General features: G+C 44.8%; 1 protein-coding gene across 3 annotated transcripts in view; it reads right to left on the bottom strand.

The window, feature by feature from the left end:
• dmxl2 (Dmx-like 2) overlaps positions 1 to 25,668 on the bottom strand; it is a 131,884-nt gene that overhangs the window by 94,703 nt on the left and 11,513 nt on the right. For all 3 annotated transcript variants that reach the window (XM_085968627.1, XM_085968624.1, XM_085968626.1), the window contains exons 2-8: positions 17,530 to 17,655; positions 15,592 to 15,663; positions 13,561 to 13,639; positions 12,595 to 12,736; positions 10,309 to 10,375; positions 9,572 to 9,750; positions 7,054 to 7,237 (exon numbers count right to left, since the gene is read on the bottom strand). In XM_085968627.1, the coding sequence (XP_085824753.1) occupies positions 7,054 to 7,237; positions 9,572 to 9,750; positions 10,309 to 10,375; positions 12,595 to 12,736; positions 13,561 to 13,639; positions 15,592 to 15,663; positions 17,530 to 17,655 (849 nt within the window). The remainder of the gene's footprint in view (positions 1 to 7,053; positions 7,238 to 9,571; positions 9,751 to 10,308; positions 10,376 to 12,594; positions 12,737 to 13,560; positions 13,640 to 15,591; positions 15,664 to 17,529; positions 17,656 to 25,668) is intronic.

The following is a 25,668-nucleotide window of genomic DNA, read 5'->3' as shown; positions in this document are numbered from 1 at the left end:
TACCATCGTCCTCCTCAAGGTACTGATGATTGAATCTTTATCTTTGCAGATTTGCTCTTTAACAACTGCTGGCAAACTCGGTTTTGCTCATCAAATATAAATGAGCCACTCACAACATGTAACCATTTCACCATGAAATCTTATTCAATGCTTTGTTTCAGAAAGTCTTTATAGCACAAAGGAATTTATAATTGGAGAAGTTGGCAGGAAATGCATACAAACACAACCTTCTTAGGTTATAGATTGCAGCAGCCTCTCTTACAGATATCTAGTCTGATGCATGGTACTACTTAAGAAATCTACAGGATTAATAATGTTGTGTCTAGCATGTGTCAGACATTAAATTTGTGAGCACAAAATATAATCTATCACTTTTCTGATTGACTCATAACATCTTGCTGTTAAGTGAATTATGCGGATTCACTCAACTATAGCCAACTATGAAAGCTGCCACAAACACAAAAAGAAAATACTGCAGATGCTGGAAATTTGAAATAAACACAGAAAATGCTGGAGAAACTCAGCAGGTCAGGCAACATCTGTGGAGAGAGAAACAGAGTTAACGTTTCAGGTCAATGACCTTTCGTCAGAACTGTTCTGACGAAGGGTCATCGACCTGAAATGTTAACTCTGTTTCTCTCTCCACAGATGCTGCCTGACCTGCTGAGTTTCTCCAGCATTTTCAGTTTTTATTTTATATTGGCCCAGAAATTCAGGTCGGGGGCTTCCCGCGGGTGCAAGCCCCCGACCCGCACTTACCTTGCACGCCGGCAGTTGAGCTGTAGGGCCCCGTGGAATTCCGCTCCGGGGCCTGGCCCAGCTGCCGGCGCGCTGTGCTTGCGTGTCCCAGGGGCGTAGTTAGTGCGATGCGTCCCCTGGGATCACGTGAGCCATGGGCAGCCAATTGGAGGAGGGAAAAGCCCATTCATAAGATTGACAGGAAGACCTGTCAAAACTTATGAATGCTACGGGCCTCAAAATAACAGTAAACCTTCAAATAAATTTTTTAAAAATCACACTTTAAATAAACTATAAATTACAATTAAATAACTATTTTAAACAATAATTTAAATTTTTGAAAAAAATAATTTTATAAAAAAACGGGGCTAAAAATAAACTTACCTTGCTTTAAAGTATTTAAAAATAATAAACCTGTGGAAAAAATATGTTTTAATTTTCATTAATTGACCACTTACCTTGTAAAAAGCAGGCCTTACGCCTGCTTTTTAAATGTGTAAATCCTGCAGGCTTACCCTCCCGGGAAAACCTGCAAAAAAAACCTAAGTTCAAAGCGCACGCGCAGCCTCCCCTGCGCGCGCGTTCGACCTCTGAACCTTTTCGTTCAGAGGATCGGAAGTGCCGGTTTCCTCGCGCATGCACAGTGCATGCAAGAAACCAGCTCTTCCATCGGGTCCACGCGTGAGTACCCCGTGCGCACTCACGCGTTGGGACCCGAATTTCTGGGCCAATATATATGAAAGCTGCCAATCAGGAAAGAAACATTATGAAACCAAACCATTCAATTGCTTATTTTTTCTCTTAAAAGTATCATTCTGGCAGCTGCAGTTTTCCACACAACAAACCAATCCTATTGCTTTCTTTTTAACAAACTGGTTTCAGCTGTCATCTGGATATTTGACCCAGCTGAATATATCGGGGTATATTCGGGAACGGTAGCATAGTGGTAATGTTACTGGACCAGTAACAGGACTAATGATCCAGAGACGCGAGTTCAAATCCCACCACGGCAGCTAGGGAACTTAAATTCAGTTAATTAAATAAAATCGGGAATAAAAAGCTAGTATCAGTAATGGTGACCATGAAACTATCGGATTGTCGTAAAAACCCATCTGGTTCATGAACGTCCTTGAGGGAAGGAAATTTGCCGTCCTTACCCGGTCTGGCCTAAATGTGACTCCAGACCCACAGCAATGTGGTTGACTCTTCGCTGCCCTCTGAAATGACCCAGCAAGCCACTCAGGTGCACCAAACCGCTACAAGAAACAAGAATAAAACCAGACGGACCACCCGGCAGCGACCTTGGCACCGGCTACGGACACGACAACGGCACACCCAGCCCAGTCGACCCTGCAAAGTCCTCCTCACCAACATCTGGGGACTTGTGCCAAAATTGGGAGAGCTGTCCCACAGACTAGTCAAGCAACAGCCTGACATCGTCATACTCACAGAATCATACCTTTCAGCCAATGTCCCAAACTCCTCCATCACCATCCCTGGGTAGGTCCTGTCCCACCGGCAGGACAGACCCACCAGGGGAGGCGGCACAGTGGTATACAGTTGGGAAGGAGTGGTCCTGGGTGTCCTCAACATTGACTCTGGACCCCATGAAGTCTCGTGGCTTCAGGTCAAGCATAGGCAAGGAAACCTCCTGCTGATTACCACCTACTGAATCAATCAATACTCCTCCATGTTGAACACCACTTGGAAGAAGCACGAAGAGTAGCAAGGGCACAGAATGTACTCTGAGTGGGGGACTTCAATGTCCATCACCAACAGTGGCTCGGTAGCACCACTACTGACCGAGCTGGCGAGTCCTGAAGGACATAGCTGCCAGTCTGGGACTGCAACAGGTGGTGAGAAAACCAACACGAGGGAAAAAACTCTGACCGCGTCCTCACCAATCAACTTGTCGCAGATGCATCTGTCCATGACAGCATTGGTAGCAGTGACCACCGCACAGACACTGTGGAGACGAAGTCCCGCCTCCATTGTGTTATGTGGCACTATCACCGTGCTAAATGGGACAGATTCAGAACAGATCCAGCAGCTCAAAACTGGGCATCCATGAGGCACTGTGGGCCATCAGCAGCAGCAGAATTGTATTCCACCACAATCTGTAACCTCAGTGCACGGCATATCCCTCACTCTATCATTACCATCAAGCCAGGGGACTAACCCTGGTTCAGTAAGGAGTGCAGAAGAGCATGCCAGGATCAGCACCAGGCGTACCAAAAAATGAGGTGCCAATCTGGGGAAGCTGCAACACAGGACTACATGCATGCTAAAAAGCAGAAGCAGCATGCTATAGACAGGGCTAAGCGATCCCACAATCAATGGATCAGATCAAAGCTCTGTAGTTCTGCCACATCCAGTCGTGAATGGTGGTGGACCATTAAACAACTAACGGGAGGAGGCTCCATGAATATCCCCATCCTCAATGATGGTGGAGCCCAGCGTGAGTGCAAAAGACAAGGCTGAAGCGATTGCAACCATCTTCAGACAGAAGTGCCGAGTGGATGATCCATATCAGACTACTCGGGAGGTCCCCACCATCACAGAAGCCAGTCTTCAGCCAATTCGATTCACTCCATGTGATATGAAGAAACAGCTGAGCGCACTGGATACAGCAAAGGTCATGGGCCCCGACAACATCCTGGCTATTGTACTGAAGACTTGTGCTACAGAACTACCCGAGCCTCTAGCCAAGCTATTCCAGTACAGCTACAACACTGGCATCTATCTGACAATGTGCAAAACTGCCCAGGTATGTCCTGTCCACAAAAAGCAGGACAAATCCAATCCGGCCAGTTACCGCCCCATCAGTCTACTCTCAATCATCAGCAAAGTGATGGAAGGTGTCGTCGACAGTGCTATCAAGCGGCACTTACTCACCAATAACCTGCTCACTGATGCCCAGTTTGGGTTCCGCCAGGACCACTTGGCTCCAGACCACATTACAACCTTGTAACATGGACAAAGGAGCTGAATTCCAGAGGTGAGGCGAGAGTGACCGCCCTTGACATCAAGGCAGCATTTGACCGAGTGTGGCATCAAGGAGCCCTAGTAAAACTGAAGTCAATGGGAATCGGGGGGGGAACTCTCCACTGGCTGGAGTCATACCTAACACAAAGGAAGATGGTTGTGGTGGTTGGAGGTCAATCATCTCAGCCCCAGGACATCGCTGCAGGAGTTCCTCAGGGCAGTGTCCTAGGCCCAACCATCTTCAGCTGCTTCATCAATGACCTTCCCTCTATCTGCACTGTAGATTCTGTGATTCTTCTGTGATAAGGTCAGAAATGGGGATGTTCGCTGATGACTGCGTAGTGTTTAGTGCCATTCGCAACTCCTTAAATAATGAATTGGTCTATGCCCGCATGCAACAAGACCTGGACGACATTCAGGCTTGGGCTGATAAGTGGCAGGTAACATTCGCGCCACACAAGTGCCAGGCAATGACTATCTCCAACAAGCGAGAGTCTAACCACTTCCCCATGACATTCAACGGCATTACCATCGCTGAATCCACCACCATCCACATCCTGGGGGTCACCATTGACCAGGAACTTAACTGGACCAGCTACATAAATACTGTGGCAACAACAGGTCAGAGGCTAGGTATTCTGTGGCGAGTTTCTCACCTCCTGACTCCCCAAAGCCTTTCCACCATCTACAAGGTACAAGTATGGAGTGTGACAGAATACTCTCCACTTGCCTGGATGAGTGCAGCTCCAACAACATTCAAGAAGATCGACATCATCCAGGACAAAGCAGCCCGCTTGATTGGCACCCCATCCACCACCTTAAACATTCACTCCCTCCACCACCGGTGTACCGTGACTGCAGTGTGCACCATCTACAACATGCACTGCAGAAACTCGCCATGGTTTCTTCGGCAGCACCTTCCAAACCCGCGACCTCTACCACCTAGAAGGACATGGGCAGCAGGCGCATGGGAACACCACCACCTCCAAGTTCCACTCCAAGTCACACACCATCCTGACTTAGAAGTATATCGCCGTTCCCTCATCGTCGCTGGGTCAAAATCCTGGAACTCCCTCCCTAACCGCACTCTGGGAGTACTCTCACCACACGGACTGCTGCGGTTCAAGAAGGCAGCTCACCACCACCTTCTCAAGGGCAACTAGGGATGGGCAATAAATGCTGGCCTTGCCAGCGATGCCAACATCCCATGAATGAATTAAAAAAAAGGAATAAATAAGTCCATAAAAATAATTAAATAATTCAGGGGAATAATACACTAAACTGGCCCAACCTATTTCAGAAATACCTCCAGGAAATACCCCACACAGGCCTGACCCTCTCTTTGGGACAGCTGAACCTCCTCAGTTTCCTGGTTTGCACTGTGTACTTGGGCCTTATCTTAATGAAAAGGCTCAATCAAGGACTCCCACAATAGACCAGAGTCACTCTGTGCACATCATACTGGTGGATTAAAATTCCAAGAATGCAGCAGTGTCACTATGCATATCACTCCGATCGATTACAACTCCCAGAATCAAGAAGAGCAAGACTGGTAAACAGGAAGCTGCAGCCTACGTGACTGGGCAGTTCTGATGCTTTGAAGTCATATCTATTATCTGATTGAAGAAAAATATCTCCTGGATCCTGCCTTCAAATTGCAAATCAAAACCAGGAACAAAATAATTCACAAAACAGTTCAGCACATCCCCAGCACTTCAAAACAGGCACGTCCTTAGTTCTCTCAAGGTCCAATGGGGGAAAAATTCAGCTGTTTGCGCCTCAAGAGGGCGCTAAAGGGACGCAACGCAACTAGCGCCCGGGCGCGGCACTGCCCACGCCTCCCGCAAAATTCAGCGGGAGGTTAGTGGTGGCGCTAACCGGTAGCGCCCTGCGGTGCTGCGCCGCTGGCGATGCCGTCATTGGCGTGCGCAACGCCCCGCTCACTATCTTCGAGAGCGCCCCCTGACTTACCGCCGGACGCTATGTCCGACGAGGTCAGGGGGGTGTACCTGCGGCCGGGGAGGCGCAATTTAAAGGCGAAGTGCGGGGCGGCCATTTTTGTTGCTGGCCGCCTGCCAGCACCTGCCTGCACTCCCGTCCCAGACCTCCTGAAACGCCCCCACACCCCCCGGCGGAGTGCTGGCTGCGCTCCAAGAGCCCGGCACTTCGCTCGAGTGCTGGGCTCTTTTGCCTGCACTCCCGATCCCCGGGGGCCCAGCTGGGCCCCAGGTCGCGCTGCACAAGGCCCCTCCCCTTTAAGAAGGGGAGGAAAGCCTGCAATACCGCAGCGCGGCACATAATGCCACAATATTGACTCACAGCGCCCCAAGAGGGATGCGGGGTGCTTCCAGTAGCGCCCTGCTTCCCTCTTGGGGCGCAACCACTCAATTTCCGGCGCGGGGACGCTAATTGTTCCGGGGCGCTAAAAGTAGCGCCCCGTCGAAGTTAGCACCCCAATTGGGGCAATACTCAATTTTTAGCCCAATGTTTTTAATTTGAAGACTTTGTACCACGCTCCCCAGCACTATCCCCATTGTGATCCGCTCACAGACTGAGAACGCGGCTGCATGAAACATCACAACGGCACTCCGGACCTGTGAGAGACTACCTGTGAGCAATGCCATGGGAAATCAGGGGTTCCAAGAAACAATATTTAGCCTGTTGCACTATGAAAAGGTAAGGTTGATAACAAGTTGCAGCTCAATACTTAGGTTAGATGTCCATTTATAAATGAGATACTATGATTTCATTTCTTTAGCTGCTTAAAAAAACTCCACTTTTTAAATCTCACGGTTTTTAAAAAGACATGTAATCTTTTGAAAACACTGAAATACAACATTTCAAAGCCTGAACAATGTTGGCACCAACAAAGAAAACAGTAGCACATACATACCAGACTATACAAATATGGCATTTGTAACCATAAGTATTTTGTAGAAACCAACACTGACACCTGTTAAGATGGCATATACGGGTAAATTTTGCACGGCCACATGTACAAGGCCCCGCTGGTGGCATGGGACTTCACAAAATTTACCTCATAGTTCTTCAAAAGTACATTAAATTGGAATTACAAATTACTTGTACTTATTTCAAAATTACCATCGACAAAGGAAAAATATATACTTCCTTCCTATAATATATTGATTCAAATGCAAGAGTCTTTTTTTTTTACACATGTAGTAACTATCAGAACTACAAAACATCAAGATGGCATAGCATGGAACAAGCAAACTAGATTGGAATCAATATGAATTGAACGAAGCGTACCCATTGTTTAGGGTTTCATTCTAAACTCTCTTTCTACTTTAAGGCTTTAGAAATGATTACCTCCAGAGCGTGCTGGATTTTGTCTTTCTGACTTCCATCATGAGGAAGATTGCTGGTTGAGGTACTAAAGGTTGACTCTGTCATTTGTCCTCCAAGAAGACCATCTTCTGGCAATAAGGTTTCAGCCCATAGCCGGCAGACACCATCTTGACATGAAGTCAGTAGCACATTGCACACAGAACTCCTGGAGAGAGAATATATTGGAATCACATACACACCAAATTCAGTGGCACTCTTCTACTTTACTACAGTCATTTTGCAATACACATACTCAGGTACAGAGATAAAAGCAAGAATCAGACTTTGCAAGACTGAATCATAGTGGATGCAGAATGATATTTTGTAAGTATTGTTTGACTTAACTCCCTCTGAAGACCAGCTATATCTTGCACTTAGATTATTTGAATTTCTAATGAAAAAGGACCATAGGGCCTCACGTGTACAAGCAATGTCATGCTTTTTTCAAAGATTACCTTTCAGCACTTTGGTATTCTCTCTAAATCCTCTCTAAACACATGAAACTGTCTACAGAAATGTGAAAAAGTTATACAGTATACAGGAAGACAATGTAAACATTGCAGGCAGGTGTTATTCCCAATTAAGACCCAGTGATAGGATGTACAATTTCCCACTGGAACATAGTCTTTTTTGTCTCCAGTACCTTTTACTTGTGCTTTCACCTTTAACTAATTATTGAAGGAAAGAGAGGCACAAATTATGTGCGTCAAACTTTCCACTCAGTTTCTCCCATTCCCAAATCAATTAACTCCTTCTTGGGGTACAGTTCCATATTTGCCAGACACCTTCCAATAGCTCACCCAAATCACTATTGTTCACTTGCGTCTTCACAGTGAGTGCCAGTAGGTTATTCAGCCAGAGGGACCATCATGGCCAAGCACAATCCTATCCTCACCTAACATCCACACATATAGGCATTTCTATGAAGGGTCACTGTATAGCAATCAGGAATGGAAACTGTTACTGATTTTCCCCTCAGTAAACCCAGGGAGTTGAGACCAATTGCAGTGTCCTTAATCACTGTACTAGGTGAGATAGCTAACTCAGCACGGCAGAGCTTCAAACCTGGAACGTCCTTCTGAACTTAATTTTCAAGGTGAGGGACAGCAGTGCTGGGGAATGGAAGTTTTTTTTCAGTTTTTCCATCCTTTATCAGTATCAAGTACAGGAAACTTTGTGCTATCCGGCACCGACGGGACCGAGCTGCTGCCGTTCCCTCAAAACTGCTGGACACACCAGCGTTAATGTTGAAGCATACGGAGCTTTTCATCTCCGTATCTGACAACAAACACTGTTGCTTAGCAACAGCTTCTAAACAGTCGGCCCATACCTTGGAAGCGTCTCTCTGAAGCTGTTGCTAAGCTACAGAGACTTTGCAGAGCCTGACTGTTGAAAAAAAAGCCACGAGAAGAAAAAAAACCTAACAAAACGGCTCCTGATTTTTGCCGGTGGCTCGAGCTTGCCGGACATTTAACCTCCGGATAACACAAAGTTTCCTGTACTTCCATGTCAAATACAGAATAGACCAGAAGCAAAGCAATGGTTCCTATGGCCTAGAAATTCAGTGGGCTGCGCCACCAGTTTGCGCCCAAAGAGGGCACTCAGTGGCTTTAGCGCCACTGGCCACACCTCCCGCGATATTTAGCGGGGCGCTAATGGCGGCGTTAGCCTGTAGCGCTGCGCCGCCACCGATGACGTCATCAGTGTGCGCAGCGCCCCGCTCCGATGACCATATTTGGTCGCGCCCGCCTCTTTAACGCCGGTCGCAAATCGCGACCGGTTCACAGGGCCTACCTGTGGCGGTAGTGGCGCTAGTTAAGGTGGAGGTGTGGGGCAGCCGCCTGCCAGCACCTCCGTCCCCGGCCTCCTAAACCCCCCCCCCCCCCCGCGGCATTGCCGGCTGTTTCCCGAGAGCCCGGCGCTTCTCCTTGGTGCTGGGCTCATTTGCCGGCACTCACGAGCGGGGCTCGCGCTGTTGCAGGCACCTCCCCCTTAACAGTGGGAGGAAGGCCTGCAGTACCGCAGCGTGCCGTGCCGCAGCGTGTGGCGCTGCGGCCCTTAGCGCGCCGATATTCAGGGTGAGCACCCCAAGCGGGGCGCGGGGAGCCTAGAGTAGCGGCCCGCTTCCGTTTGGGGCGCAGAAACTGAATATCGGGATGGCGCAAGTGGCTCCGCTCGCAGCGGTAATTCCGGCGCCCAGGCGAGCTTGGCGCCCCAAACGGCACCCAACTGAATTTTTAGCCCTATGTGTCTTAATCCAAACTCAGAAAAACACCCCTTTACATTGTTACGGCAGTTCAAATTCCATTGCAGCCCTATCGTCTTTCTGGGCAAGACTGATAATTTAGTGCATTCTGTTAATTCAATACAACGCTCAATAGCAACTGACCCATTAAAGGGCTCATTTGCACGTTGGACTGCTCAATTTGTTCAGAAACCAAATACCAAATGTTCAACCCTAACTGGTATTTACTGTGATGAAAGTGAACGTGCATCTAACCTTGGCATATATTTACTAGTCTTCCGCCATGAAAATCCTGTTACTGCACGAGGATGTGCCAGGTACACAAAGGAAAAGTGTACAGCTGTAGAAGCACTTTTATCCCCAAGAAGTTCTGCACCTACAACTGCAGACTTCCAGCCAGTGGTAAGATACCATACTTTCAGAAGGGAGTCATCCTGCACAGAAAAACAAAATTTACTTGCCTATCACAGAATCTCAGAAACCCCACAGTGCAGATAGAGGCCATTTCGGCCCATCGAGCCTGCACCGACACATATCCCACCCAATCCCCGTAACCCCATGTATTTAATCCCCCTAACACTAAGGGTCAATTTATCACAGCCAATCAACCTAACCCGCACATCTTTGGACTGTGGGAGGAAACCGGAGCACCCGGAGGAAACCCACGCAAACACGGGGAGAATGTGCAAACTCCACACAGACAGACAGTCACCCGAGGCCGGATTCGAACCCGGGTCCCTGGTGCTGTGAGGCAACAGTGCTAACCACTATGCCACCACATATGGTGATACAAGTATAAGTAGTAAACATTTACAAAAATCAAGTCTTTCAACTTGAAGTTAAAGTTCCAAAGATACAGCGAGTAATCTTGTTTTTGCAGTTACATTTTTAAGCATTAATTTTGCTTCAACTTTTTAACATGCATTTGGTTCTAAAACATAAAATAAATGCTATTGCTCAATTAGGCAAGAATGTGTTTTTCAAAATCTTACCTTTCCTGCTGTTGCAAAGTATTCTCCATCAGGGGACCACTTCATGAGATATATTGGAATAGCAGTCCTAAATAGCAGAATGGAATATTTTAAAGTTGTATGTTCAATCAGATCAGGCTTTTAATTGACTCCAATGTTCTTTTTACTGGTTATGTAATGTTATCCAAAAGTGTGTCATCAAGAGTTGGAAACATTTTTATTTTTTGGAAACTTATTAATTCAACTAAAACAAAGATTCTAAAATGTAATAAAGGTGACAGCCTTGGCTCAGTGGTAGCACTCGCAGCTCTGAGTCAGCAGGTTGTGGGTTCAAGTGCCACTCTAGAGGCTTGAGCACATAATCTAGGCTGACACTTCAGTGCAGTACCGAGGGAGTGCTGCACTGTCAGAGTTGCAGCCTTTTGGATAAGATGTTAAACTGAGGCCCCGTCTGTCCTCTCAGGTGGATGTAAAAGAACCCATGGCACTATTCGAAGAGGAGCAGGGAAGTTTTCTCCAGTGTCTTGGCCAATATTTATCCCTCAACCAACATTACTAAAGACAGATTATCTGGTCATTATCTTATATCTGTTTGTGGGACATTCCTATACGCAAATTGGCTACTACATTTCCTACATTACAACAGGTACTACACTTCAAAAGTACTTCATTGGCTGTAAAGTGCATTGGGACGTCATGAGGTCATGAAAAGTGCTATATAAATGCAAATTCATTCTTTCTTTTCTAAGTATACAGATAAACATTTCTCAATTTTCTTCCAATATCTTGTGAAGATTACAAGTTTTAGCAATAAAGCTTCTCAGTATTAAAATTGTTGCATGAAATTTACTTAAAACATCTTAAATCGCTACTGATCTGAGTTAAGAAAAGGCAAGTCAGTATAGTCTACTATTTTTCTCTAGAAAACATAGATCCGCTTTAAATAAAACCACTATTTGTGCGTAGTTTGTGAACTCAGCAATCTCCCACAATAGACTGGCAATCCAGATTCACTGGCTACATTCTCTAGTAAAGCATTTCCTTATTTTTTCTCTTCATAGAAAGGAATGCCATGGCTACCTGCTGACACAGCCAAACAAATGAAATTAAATGTGTGGCATTTACAGTGCTAGTTTTAAACAACCAATTGTTAAATAACTAACCACAAAATGATGTCATTTGCCAGCGTAATGTGCTTAGAAGCCAACAAAATCCAATAAACTTGATTAGCAATGCCAAACACAAGAGTCAAAATACATTCTTTGATCACATTAATCAGAGATGGTAAGTAAATGTTAAATAGGTCTGAATACTGATATTATCAGACTTTCATTTGGAGGAAGACTAAAGGTAGAAATTGGACCTCATTGCATCCATTTTACAGGCATAAAATGGACGTGAGGGCCAATTTCAAGGACCAACGTCCTGTGCTGCAAGGACACCTGAAAGATGTCTGACCCAATATTGGGTCAGGCCATTTTTCAGGCGTTAGGCCCCTGGCATATGCTAATGAGAGGCCTAATGACTGTTTGAGGGCCCCTCATGGAAATTGGGCTGCCCCGAGCAGAGCAGATTTTCGGCATGGGCTATATAGGTTTTCTAGACATGGATGCAGCCTAGTAAATGGCCGCTACCAAAAAGGGGAATTTTATTTTTAGGTTTGATGTAGAGCCAGGAGGAGGAGTGCTCCACTTCGCTCCATTGCAATCGCGAAGGCTGCTGCTGGCCCGGGATCGGTTCCCCTCCCAGGACACACTTTCAAGCCACTGCCGGTGAGGCAAGCAGCCCAACATTGATCTCTTTAAAACAGGTGAGCTGCTTGTGGAGGCAGCTCACCCAAGTAATGTTAATGTTAATGAGGCCCGAGGCCAGATTTCAGGCCGGCCTTGGCCCTCCTGGTTACAGTGCATACGGAGGCCAGAATTGGAGGAGCACAGAGATCTTGGAGGGTGACAATCAGTGACTGACAAGTGCCTCTGGCAATTAATAAAACACCTTGACCTGGCATACCCCAAGGTTTTAGGCATTTCATAAATTTTGTAAAATAAAAAACTTCAGTCAAGAATTCAGAAACACAGCACAGTAGAACTGAGAGAAGGTGGTCTACACACAGAACAAATGTCAGCAGTACAAGAAAAAAAAGATAACTGCCAGATGAGGCACTCTTCACACAAAAGCCTTTTAAAATGATGGACATCCCTCCAATTGTCCTGGGTTGGCAAACTTACCTTACCCACTTTGCATGGAGTGCAACAAAAGAAGAATTACATTTTAAGAAAATTAGTATGTTTAAAAATGGGTGCTTACTTGCACTGCCAGATACACTTCCAGTCATTTAAATCTGGCTGTAATTTGTATTCCTCAGCAAGACTACTTTCTTCCTCCAGAATGTCACCAGAGGGAGGTGACCATAATTGTAGGTGATCTGTAGCTGTCAATAACTGGTTACCTATAAAAGGAAGAAAATTACAATAAATGCAAACCTAATTTAGCATTACAACTGGATGACTGTAGATTAGTGACTGTACTCCTGGTAGAGCTAAGCAGGGTCTCTTTGGAGTCAAGATGGCTTCAGATGACACACCTGGAAATGGAAGCTCAGATTCAGCTCAACTCTGTGGCAGACTCATAATCTGAACCAGGCAGGTATGCAATACTCAAAGACACTAATGGGATCTGGCTAGGTAAACCCATCGTTGGGCTGGGATTCTTCCCACTTGGCTCCAAAGAATGTGAAAGCTTCTGCCCCAACAAGTAGGACACCTCTACCTTGACAAGCAGCAGGTAGCTTAACAGTGCTCTGTGCTAATAAACTGTAGAGTTTTAGCTTTTTAAATTCTAGCAGTGCCCTTGCACAATCGTTGGGGTTCCTGAGACTTGGCTTTACCAATCTATACGCAAGTTTTCTTGACTTAGGTAACTGGGGTGTGCACTCTGTATTGGGAAAACAAAAGTTATACAGCTATACAATTCTAACTAGCTTGAATTGGAGACTGTTAAACTGCAGCGCTTCAAACCCAATATACACTATCACCAAGACACCCTACTTCCACCTCTAAAGAAAAATTAATTAACTTTTTCTTTTAAACCACTGTAGTTTAAGATCCAAATTTATTTTTTATAATCATTAAAACAAACTCAAACCCAGATGAAGAGTGTTTCAACAACAGTTTCTATTTACATAAGACTATAATTTTTAAACTTTAAAAAAGACAAAAAAAATACAGTAAGTAGAGTTACTGGGACATCATTTTACCAAACAGATTCAGTTACCTTGCGGATCCCAAGCCAAGTTGTATGCCATAGACTGAAGAAAAAACTGCCCCGTCTTTTGCCATTGATAGTTTAGGACCTGTAGTTTTAGATAGTGTTTTAAAAAATATATATATTTTAAAGCAATTTTATTTCTGCAAGGAAATAAATGAAGCCTATCAAACAATCAACAGATCAAAGAAAGCAATTTAGGCTTGAATTTCATTTTTATTAAACTGTTATCACACATACATATTGAAAAATTATAAGAATTGGATTTTCACAGGTTATGATGCTTTCTAAAATCCTGTATGCATTAAAAGAGAAATCGGCTTCAAACACAAATTCCAATTGAATTAATATCAATTGAAACGCGACAGCCGAGAGTTGGATCTATTCTGATGCACTCTATTCCGTTGCACAAAGCAACAACAGTTTATTTAAAAAAATTAAGTGAACTTTGACAGAAGCACCAATATAGTCCTGGTGCTCTGCCATTTGGTAATAACTACATTATTCACCAACAACCAATACGTAAATCGTGCTAAACAACAAGGAACAGCAAACGCCGTTCCTTCACCGCTGACAGCAAAATCCGGACCAATATATTTTATAGATGGGATCAGAAGTACTTTTGGACTGGCTAAATTATTTTTTGACAAATTCTTTGTTCTCCGTTTTAATAAAGTTAGAGGCAGGTATTTAAAAATTGGCTTTTCAAAACTGCAACATAAGTATCAGGGATGAGGAAATTCTGTTCAGCACATCCCTTCAGTACATTAATTCTCATATTGCACTTTGATTGCATTTTAGCTGGGGCAGTTTCCAGATCATTTCAGGACATCTGCTTAGTCAGGCAAATAGTTTCTATTTGAAATTGATCAGTAACCGGTCATGAGTCAGCAGTATAGCATGCTGCTGCAATTCTATCCTCGTACTGGCTTCGCTAGTGGCACTTGGGAAACGACATGAATTATATGAGTGCAGAATATCACTGATGCCAACTGCCATGTCATATTAAAAGAGGACATACCTATACTAACTTCATCTAAAAGCAGCACAGCACAAGAAACTGGCACAGCTACTAATTGGGGGCAACGGCATAGCAGATTATCTTTCAATTATCTTACTCCCATGCTTGAGGGAGACTAAAATGTAGAAATAGCTGCTGAATGCTTTTTTATTGCGTTCGGTTCCATCAGAGTTGCAAGAATGCCTGGCTTTTCTAAGTGTAAGCAACAAAGATCCAGAATTCAGCAATTCAGGATTGACCATTATTGTTGCACTGGCACAAGTATGGAGCTCTGCTGGCTGTTCCTTTCTCCGATACTGTACCAGCTTGTCGGGTAGAAGTTACCGGATTTGGAGCACGGGTGAAATATTTCACAGTGGGATTGTTTTTCTAAAGCTTACTACAGGCCCTCTTTAAAACTAAAGCAACATCTGCATAACTGCAGATTTTGATTCAGAGGGGAATTTTGTCTGAACTGAACTGAACTGAACTCAATAAGTCTCTTTCTCCAAGGTTTCTTGGAAGGTTCCTCTTCTGGGTGCTGGTTTGAGGAAGAGGTTTGTGTGGTCTTGGCATGCTTCTCGGTTATCCACGATGAAACTATGATTTCCTCATTCTAGACCAGATCTTTTTTTTAAGCAGTAAAGGCTCGGAATTCTATCTTTTTTGGACAATAGCAGAACTCAAAGGATGCAAAGACCTTCCAGTGGTGACTTAAATTTAGATATCAATATTTAGAAAAAAATATTTTTGAGTAACATAACTGGTCTAAATCAAAAAATAACTTTAAAACAAAGAGTGCAACAGCTTATGTTGGGTATGGTAAAGTTCTAGCTGAAAAAAATGATTTCCTCTATTTTCCAATCTTGTCTTGCCACATAAATAAGAGAAGAAAATATAGTTTAAGATATTGTAGATAATTTACAACTAGTCTAAGTTTACATAAAGTTATCTGATAATAACATCATCCTTAATGAAAATTAAAGGATTGCATTACAATTTTTTTAAAGGAATAACTGGAGTAAGTGGTGAATACTCACAAGTTTTCTTTTGTAATGGCTTACAGGTACTGGCTCAAAAATGCAAACGGTGTTTCCATAAGAAGCAGCAATCTAAAAATGACACAATTAAAGCTATTTATTCACTGACCTCACATGGTCCTATAGTCATGTGTGTATAATAGAGGTCACACCAATCCCCTGCAATAAAATTCAATATCACTGCGGTTTAACTTGTGATATAGTCACACATACTGTATCGGTTTGAAATTAAACTACTTTCAATCTGATTCATTGTACAGGAAACTCTCGATTTACCGGCACCTAAATAACCGGAAATCTGTTAACCGGCAAAATTCAGGAGTAGGTTCAGGTAAGTTTTACTTCATATTAGTGGCCGTTCCTGGATCTGTGGCTGTTGAACCGGGGTTCCTGCACCTGTTGCTAAGCAACAGGGACGCCTGGATCTGTTGCTGTGTACGGAGCTCTCGTACTTTTTACTATACCTCTCTGTAATCCGGACTTTTTGATAAACCGGCACCACGCCGGTCCCGTCGGTGCCAGATAAAAAGAGTTTCCTGTACTGAACAATAACTATTTCATTAAAAGAGAAAAAAAATCAACACCAGCTACTCTGTGTAGGTTCTTCGGTCACACTGAAGGGAGATGTCTCCTGATCAGCTATACAACAGACAACAGCTGCTGGAAAGCATTAACTGGAGGCTAAGTATGAAAGCACATGCTTGTAGATCCAGGGGTTTGTATTTACCTTGATTGGGTTGCAATGAGGCAAGCAGCTTCTGTTGAAACTCTGCACCTCCAATTCACGGAACTACCATTCAATGCAGAATGGTGTGTATCCATGATGTGGTCAGCAGGATCATAGCAATGCACTCCAGCATTTTATGATAAATTATGCTGCTCACCATGCTGCTTATAAAGAAGCAACTCATACCTGCTGTCCATATAGACAAGGCTCAAACACACACATCAACTGCCCGACTAGAGAGTAACCCCCAGCAGAAGAAGTCTCTTTACGGTAAAGATGGCTCCAAGATGACGGGACTTGTGATGGAAGCTCTGACCCAAGTCAAACCACCAGGGCAGAATTGATAATTCAATATTTGAGCCAGCCAGGTGAGCTGTACTCTAGGGAAGTGCTCATGATTAACTAGCCATCTTGGATTCTTTACTCAGTCTAGATAACCCAACAGGCCAAAGTTTTAATTGGTAGGGTTAGTCCTAGCTGTTCAAACAGAAGAAAGCTTACCAGTTATCTGCTCAGGTAAACTGCATAGTTTTATCTGGTTAAACTTCACCAGTACCCCTGCAGATATGTGGGTGTCCCCCAGTCTTGGTTCTGCACACCCACATTTAAGCTCTCTGGACCAAGAGGATGTGTCCCTAAAGGGTCATTTGGAATCTTTAGATAGAATAGTGTTAAATATTTCTCGGATAAAGCACAATCATAAAATAGCCATAATGAACAAAGTGTGGCAGAACCACCAGAGGATTACGGACAATTGTATATAATTCCTTTTACAGCAATGTAGTACAGCTGGGGGCTGCACCTTTAATGTATCTGTTAACTGTACTAGGGCTTCTTTCCTGTACTCCGCGTGATGACGTCATGCCGTCCGTCACGTGATCTCTCAACGGCGGGAAGAACGTGATGACGTCAGAGCTCGGAACCTGCTAGCAGTTTCCAGAGAGGCTTTCAAGCAGACCAGACCTATTTGCATTGTATCCTAGTTTCCTGTACAGCTTCGTTTGTTCATTAAATTTTATTATTTTTGATTTTTCTGAGTCGATCTCAATTCTTCGGCTAGGAACCCCAGTTCCTACAGAAGTTTAAATGTATACATTTAGCACACCTAGAACAGTTTTTGACAATAGGTAAATCAGAGTGCTAAAACCCAAAAATATGACACAAGCCTCCATCAATACATTACTGGGAGTAATCAAATAAAAATATCATACCCTGCCTTGCTGAAGGGAGCATTCCACACAGCCAACTTGGATGTTTCCATGTTTAGCACCTGGGATGATCTGAACACATTCAAAGTCACTTCCAAGAATCACTAGGTCGCATCCTGAAGCGTATGCCTAGCAAAGCAGAAATCACAAGAAACTATTAACTAACCTCACAAACATTTTCCAGCTAAAGTAAAGCTTCATGAGATCAAGGGAGAAGCTACAAGTGAATAAAGAAAATTAACTTAACAGGAAACAGGATTGCCATAAATGATAACTGAAATTAATCACAATAACTTTCATTCCATAATGGCAAATCACATACAGTATTTGCAAAACTTTCAAAAAATTAGATACATTTTTGAACGCATCGTTATTGGTATATTCAACACTCACACACATTAGTCAACCCACACATTATGATGTTGCTCACGGATAAAAATAAATAGCTTCTCTCTTCCTGCAACTTCTCTCTCAATTTCGTCTAATTCTATTTCTTTGCGTCCTTCGGTTTGTCTCTCACATGTTTTCTTCTTTCTATCCTTTCTCTAGCTTTCACACAATTTCTCTTGTTCACCTCTCTGTTAGAACCATTTCACTCACACTTTGTCAATCTCTTTCAATCTCTTCCATCTGCCTAATCTCTATTGGCCCGGAATTTCCAGTCAGGATGATGGCGAACTGGCGCATGTGGAAACCCTGAAGTTGTGGTCTGTCATTGACAGCTCCGAATCAGGTTGGTGTCATTGGCAGTGCACCGAGTGCCAGCAAAGATTCTCTTTAATACTGGAAGTGAGCTGACTGGGAGCACCTTGGTAGTTATCTTGTGTGCTTATCTAGCTTCCCCTTAAATACATCCATGTTATTTGCCTCACGTACTCCTTGTGGTAGCATGTTCCACATTCGTACCAGTCTTTGGGTAAAAAGGTTTCTTCTGAATTCCCTATTGGATTTATTAGTGAAAATATTATATTTATGACCTCTAATCCTGGACTCCCCACAAGTGGAAACATTTTCTCTACGACTACCCTATCAAACCCTTCCATTATCTTAAGCACTCCATCAGGTCACCCCTCAGCATTCTCTTTTTTTTTAAAGAGAAAAAAGCCCCACCCTGTATATCCTCTCAGTTCTGGTATCATCTTTGTGAATCTTGTTCACATCTTCACCAATGCCTCTATATCCTTTTTATAATATGGAGACCAGAACTGTGCACAGTACTCCAAGTGTGGTCTAACCAAGGTTCTATACAAGTTTGACATAACTTCAGCAAAACACTGCATATACTGGAAATCTGAAATAAAAATAGAAAATGCTGGAAATACTCTACCGGTCACCTGCTGAGTATTTCCAGCATTTTCAATTCTCTCCCTCTTTTCAATTCTCTCCCTCTAGAAATGAACCCAACACAACTTGCATCAATTGAGCCATCATCTTTTCTGCATTGCTACTGACTCCCATTCCTACAGCAACAACCTCCATCCTTGAACTCTCTACCCTTCAAATCGCTTCTGGACTTCACTCGCCTGCTTGGACAGCGGTCCGTCTATACTCCGCATCGGCCCCATCCTGCTTACGTCAGCTTTGTCCTTCCTTGGGACCTCTGACTTTGACCCTGGTCTCCCTACTATTGTCCCCAACCTATACCCTGCTACCAGGAAATATGTATTCCATTAAATATTACATTTAAACAGGCCTATGTAACCCGAGCTTTTCCCCGTGTCCATTCACATGCGCACTTTGGCTGCCGCTCCAGACCCGAGACATTCCACTTATTCCCCCTATTTTCCTTTTCTCGCTATCCCTCCCCAATCACTCTCTCCTGTTGTCATGCCTCCTTTCATCTCTCCTCTCCCGGATCCACTGCCCTCCCAATTCCTGACCCCAATCCTTCATTACTATTGACTTTCCTACCACTGTCCCAGGCTTGGCTCCCTCTTAGATAAGCCTACAGCTTCCTTCTGTGCCTCTCTTGGCATCCTACAAAGGGCCCATCGAGGCACTCGTCACTACCGCCTTATGAGCAGCAACCCCAACTGTCCCATCCAACTCTCCCGCCGACCATCCCGCCCAGCGCGCCCACTGGGGTAAATCTTGCCAACCTCCTCCCCATCCAAACTTCCCCCCCCCCCAGCACTGACCGAGGACACTAGCAATGGGGCAGCCATCACCGACCCTCTCCGCATCTCCCTCCAAAATGTCCGTTCACTTACGAACAAGGCCCTTGCCATCCATGAGCTTATCGTTGATGATTGCGTCGACATCATGGCCCTGACGGAAACTTGGTTGAGGGATGATGACACCTTCCCCTTAAATGAAGCCTCCCCACCTTGCTATACCTTCCACCACTTGCCCCGCTCAGACCGCTGTGGTGGCGGTGTGGCTCTCATCACCAAATCACACCTTGGTCTGTCCCCCATTTCCTCCGGCAGTTTCTCCTCCTTTGAGCATCTCACCTTATTCCACCCCCTCACCTCTCATTTAAAATTCTTGTTCTCTATTGCCCACCCAAGTACCATAAAAATGTCTTCACTGCTCTCGTCACTCAGCCTCTGCACCGAACTACTTCTCAACCTCAGTGATTTCAACCTCCATCTCAATTCATCATGCTCTCTCTCCTCTGAGTTCACTAGCCTCCTATCCTCCCTTAATCTCTCCCTCCAAGTAAACTCCCCAACCCATATTCACAGCCATCCCCTCGACCATGCCATCTCATGTGGCCTCACTACTCCCATCATGTCAATTGCAGGGAAGGCCATCTCTGACCACTTCCTCGTATCGCTCTCCACCCACATCCCCTATTCACCACCTCCCCCAAACCCTACTTCCTTCTGTGTCCGCCCCTGGAAAAAAACTCTCTCACAACTGCACTTATGAAATCCCAACTGTCCAGCCTTTGGCCCTCCATTCACCATGACATTTCCGCAGCTACCGATCTGCTCAACCACACCCTCACCACCACCTTTGATGCCCTAGTCCCGACTAAAACAATTACCCTCTCTCACCCTGGCCGTTCCCCCTGGTACGGCCCTTATCTTCGCTCCCTCAAGTCCAAGGGACGCAGACTTGAATGGATATGGCGGACAACTGGTTTAGCCATTCACATACAGATTTGGCTGGACCACATAAAGCATTATCGGGTCCTGCTCTCGTCCGCCTAAATTGCTCACTATTCTAGAATCATTCTGGGATGCAAAGATAAACCCCGGCTCCTATTCTCTACTGCTAACCGTCTTCTTAAACCCCTCTCCAGTCTCCTCCACCCTCACCTCCGACAACAAGTGTGAGGAGCTCATGGACTTCTTTGTCTCGAAGACTGAAGCCATCCATTCAGCTGCCTCTGTCACTTCCCTTCCTTCCCCTAGCTCACCGGGCCAAACCTCCTCTAAGGTTCCCATCTGCCCTAGCCCTGAACTCACATCTTTCTCCAGTTTCTCTCCGATCTCCCTCGGTTCTCCTCTCCACGCTCATCTTGTCCACGAGACCCACCTCCTGCTCCCTCGACCCTATGCCCACCAAACTGCTGACCACCCAACTTCCTTTTCTGGCTCCCGTGTTAGCTGACATTGTTAACGGTTTGGTTCCCTCTCCTCAGGTACTGTCCCTCTCTCCCTCAAATCTGCCATCACCCCTCTCCTTAAAAACCAAGCCCTCCATCCTTGCAATCTACCGACCCATCTCCAAGCTCCCTTTCCTCTTCAAAGTCCTTGAACGTGTCGTCACCTCCCAAATCCATGCCCATCTTTCCCACAATTCCATGTTTGAATCCCTCCAATCAGGTTTCCGCCCTTGCCACAGTACCAAAACGGTTCTCAAAGTCACAAATGACATCCTTTGTGACTGTGACAAAGGTAAACTATCCCTCCTCATCCTTCTTGACTTGTCTCCAGCCTTTGACACAGTTAACCACTCCATCCTTCTCCAACGCCTCTCCACCATCATCCAGCTGGGTGGAACTGCACTCGCCTGGCTCCATTCTGATCTATCTAATCGTAGCCAGAGAATCACTTGCAATGGTTTCTCTTCCCGCTCCCGCATCATTGGGCTGGATTTTACTTATCGAGACGAGTTGGGGGCGGGACTGCTGCCTCCCGGGTTCTAGTCCCGCCCCCAGCAACATCCGATGCACAGACACTATTTTCCCGATTGGCCTTGCTGACCAATTAAGGGAAAGCCAGTGTCAATTGACGTCAGTTGATGACGCTCCATCTGCCGGTTTTCTTAAAGGGGCCTTAAACATTTATTTTTGACAAATGATTTGGCAGTGTTTGACAGCATTGAGGTGCTGTCAAACACTGACAATCACTGTACAAAGGTGAGCCCTTGCACCCGGGCTCTCCAATGACTCTCTCCTTGGGATAAAACAGATGGCAGCTGCAGGTGAGGGTACAGAAACGATCTGTCACTTCTCCCAATGAGGTGAGGCCACACAAACACTTCAAAGCTTGTCACCTACAGAAAAATCTAAACACATTAAAAATGACTTTCCCAACATTTCCTTACCTCCGATACTCACCAGTGTCCCATTGCATCCTTCACGCCACTCCTGCAGCTGTCATCGATACACAAACATTACAACAGACCCACAGCACGCCTCACTTACCCTGGCGGGGTTCCCCGACACCCAGACGCCCGCAGAAGTCGCGAAATGGGAAAAAGCCTCTTAACTGCCTGTGTAGCTATAATCCTCTTCCCGCCACTAGGAGTCGGGTCTCTGCGCAAATCGGGGACCCGAACCCGGGAAGATTGGTTGGAAGCGGGTTCGGGACCCACTCCATTCTTTTTGATTTTCCCAGCAGTCCCGCCTCCAACGGGCTGGTAAAATCCAGCCCATTACCTCTGGTGTCCCCCAAGAATCTATCCTTGGCCTCCTCCTATTTCTCATCTACATGTTGCCCCTTGGCGACATCATCCAAAAACACAGCATCAGTTTCCACATGTATGCTGATGACACCCAGCTCTACCTCATTACTTCTTTGCTCGAACACCCACGGTCTCTAAATTGTCAGACTGCTTGTCTGACATAATTTCTGCTCATCCAGAACTGTTTCTCCAATAAAATATTGGTAAGACCGAAGACATGGTTTTCGGTCCCTACCACAAACTCTGTTCCCTCTCCCTAACAACTGTCTGAGACTGAACCACACTGTTCGCAACCTTGGTGTCATATTTGACCCTGAAATGAGCTTCTGACTGCATATCCGCAGCATAACAAAGACCGCCTATTTCCACCTCCGTAACATCCGGCGTCTCCGCCCCTGCCTCAGCTCATCCGCTGCTGAAACCCTCATCCATGCCTTTGTTACCTCTAGACTTGACTATTCCAACGTACTCCTGGCTAGCCTCCCATATTCTACTCTACGTAAACTTGTAACGATCCAAAACTTGGCTGCCCGTGTCCTAACTCGCACCAAGTCCCATTCGCCCATCACCCCTGTGCTCGCTGACCAACATTGGCTCCCAGTTAAGCAGCGCCTCAATTTCAATATTCTCATCCTTGTTTTCAAATCCCTCCATGGCCTCGCCCCTCCCTATCTCTAATCTCCTTCAGCCCCACAACACCCCGCCCCCCCACCCCGAGATATCTGCGTTCCTCCAATTCTGCCCCCTTGAGCATCCCTGATTATAATCGCTCAACCATTGGTGGCCGTGCCTTCATTTGCCTAGGCTCTAAGCTCTGGAATTCCCTGCCTAAACCTCTCTGCCTCGCTACCTCTCTTTCCTCCTTTAAGACACTCCTTAAAACCTACCTCTTTGACCAAGCTTTTGGTCACCTGCCCTAATTTCTCCTTATGTGGCTCAGTGTCAAAATTTTTATTGTCTTATAATAGTCCTGTGCAGCACCTTGGGACGTTTTACTACATTAAAGGCGCTATATAAATACAAGTTGTTGTTGTTGAAATGAACCCCAGCACTTGGTTTGCATTTGCTTTATGGCCTTATTTATTATTCATCCTAGTTGTCCTGATACAACTGAGTTGCTTGCTAAGCCACTTAAGAAGGCAATTAAGACTCAACCACATTGGTGTGGGACTGGAGTCACGTATAAGCTAGATTGTAAAAGGATGGCAGGTTTCCTTCCCTAAAATGACATTAGTGAACCGGTTGGGTTTTACAACAATCCGACAGCTTCATGGTCACTTTTACTGATATCAGCCTTTTATTTCCAAACTTTTTTAACCTGAATTCAATTTTTCAAACTATCATAATGGGATGTGGACCCATGTTCTGTGGATTGTTAGCCCAGGCCCCTGGATTACTAGTTCAATTACATATTTCTCAGTAGCTCTGCAACATTTTGTTTTAATATATACATTTGTTAAAACAAAATGTTGCAGTTTCTTAGAAATAATAGTAACAGCATTTGCACAGAATGCCTAGTACTTAGCCACACTCATGAGACACCCCACCTAGATTTCCAGGAATTAAGGATAAGACTCCTTATCAAGCACCATCAGATGCAGGGTTTCCCACCCTGAACTGAATGCTGGATACAAACGGTGTTCCAGGCTGGGCTCGTCAAGAAAGCAGATTGATGATGTGCTGCTTCTGAACAAGTTATTTTTATCACCTTCTTTAGGGAATAAGACAGAGAGTTACATGGAGACTACAGCACAGAAACAAGCTATTCGGCCCAACTGGACTATGCCAGCGTTTCTGCTCCACATGAGCCTCCTCCCAACCCTCTTCATCTAACCCCATCAGCATATCCTTTTATTCCTTTCCCCCTCCCAAAAGCTTGCCGTATGTCTGTACTATGTTGTTGAGGGGTTGCATGTAGATGACGAAGAGAGGCCAAGAATAGATCCCTGGGTACTCCCAAGGTGATAATGTATAGGTGGGAAGAGAAGAAATGCGTAGAGATCATTAGCTACAATTGGATAGATAAGAGTGGAACCAAGCAAAAGGGGGAAGTAAAAACAAATAGTCTCTACCTTGGTAACAAAAATGTACAGAAAACTTTTATCTGGCACCGACGGGACCAGCGTGGTGCTGGTTTATCAAAAAGTCCGGATTACAGAGAGGTATAGTAAAAGGTACGAGAGCTCCGTACACAGCAACAAATCCAGGCTTCCCTGTTGCTTAGCAACAGGTGCAGGAACCCCGGCCACAGACCAAGCGTCCCTGTTGCTTAGCAACATGTGCAGCAACCCCGATTGCACAGCCACAGATCGAGGAACGGCCACTAATATGAAGTAAAACTTACCTAAACCTACTCCTGAATTTTGCCGGTTAACCGAGATTTCCGGTTATTTAGGTGCCGGTAAATCGAGAGTTTCCTGTATATGAGCTCCTCACATGTTGTTAGAGGCGTGAGTGGAGAGGACAGGGAGAGGGGTTTAAGAAGATGGTTGGTAGTGGAGAAAAGAAGCCTGAGGTTATTTCTGCTCTTCAGGTTGATCCTAGAATAGTGGCCAGTTTTGTCAGAGGAGAATGAGGGCTGGTAGAGCTTGAAAAGAGGGAATTTAAAACAATGCTCATCATTTTATTTGCTCTTGGTACTTTCTAAATTACTGGAATAGCATGTAACGTAACACTACACATTTTATAGTATGTTGGGTAGCGCTACAAACTACTGAAGACTATAACTGTACCCAAAATAGATTTCAAGTTCAATATGTTTCAATGTCATAGAGAATGCACACAGCATTATACATCGAAGACCACAATGTTAATGAAGTCAAAAGATCTTCAAATAATCTGCAATAATGTGTGGTTAAGCCACAGTGTATGCATTAGCCATGTGGCCAGATAATCACAATAGTCGAAGCTGTATTCATAATCCTCTATTTAACTAGTGCAGGCATGCAGAGGTAAGTTGAGGCTAAAGTTGTAAGAACTTTATAAATAAATATCCAAGTATATCAGAATTCAAAAATACAAAAAATGTGAATGTAGTAAATCTCAAACTGATACTGATGAGGTGAAAAGGAAAATGTGAGAATTTTCTCTCCCCACAAATTACAATTTGAATTATATGTCTAATTGCTTTCCACACATTTAAGATATTCACTGCTATATTCAAAATAATCTTCAGCTCCTGCCATATCAATAAACATGATAAACGAATGAAACGAGTACCACAGAACTGAAAAATACAGCCATTGGCCTGTCTTCACAAGAGTAAAAATAAAATTCGAATAC

The sequence above is a fragment of the Somniosus microcephalus genome, chromosome 27 (genome assembly GCF_052327205.1).
Source record: "Somniosus microcephalus isolate GS21.2 chromosome 27, FLI_Smic_1.0, whole genome shotgun sequence".
Lineage (NCBI taxonomy): Eukaryota > Metazoa > Chordata > Chondrichthyes > Squaliformes > Somniosidae > Somniosus > Somniosus microcephalus.
The sequence above is the reverse complement of the archived record's forward strand: the minus strand, read 5'-3'. Positions and strand labels throughout refer to the sequence as shown.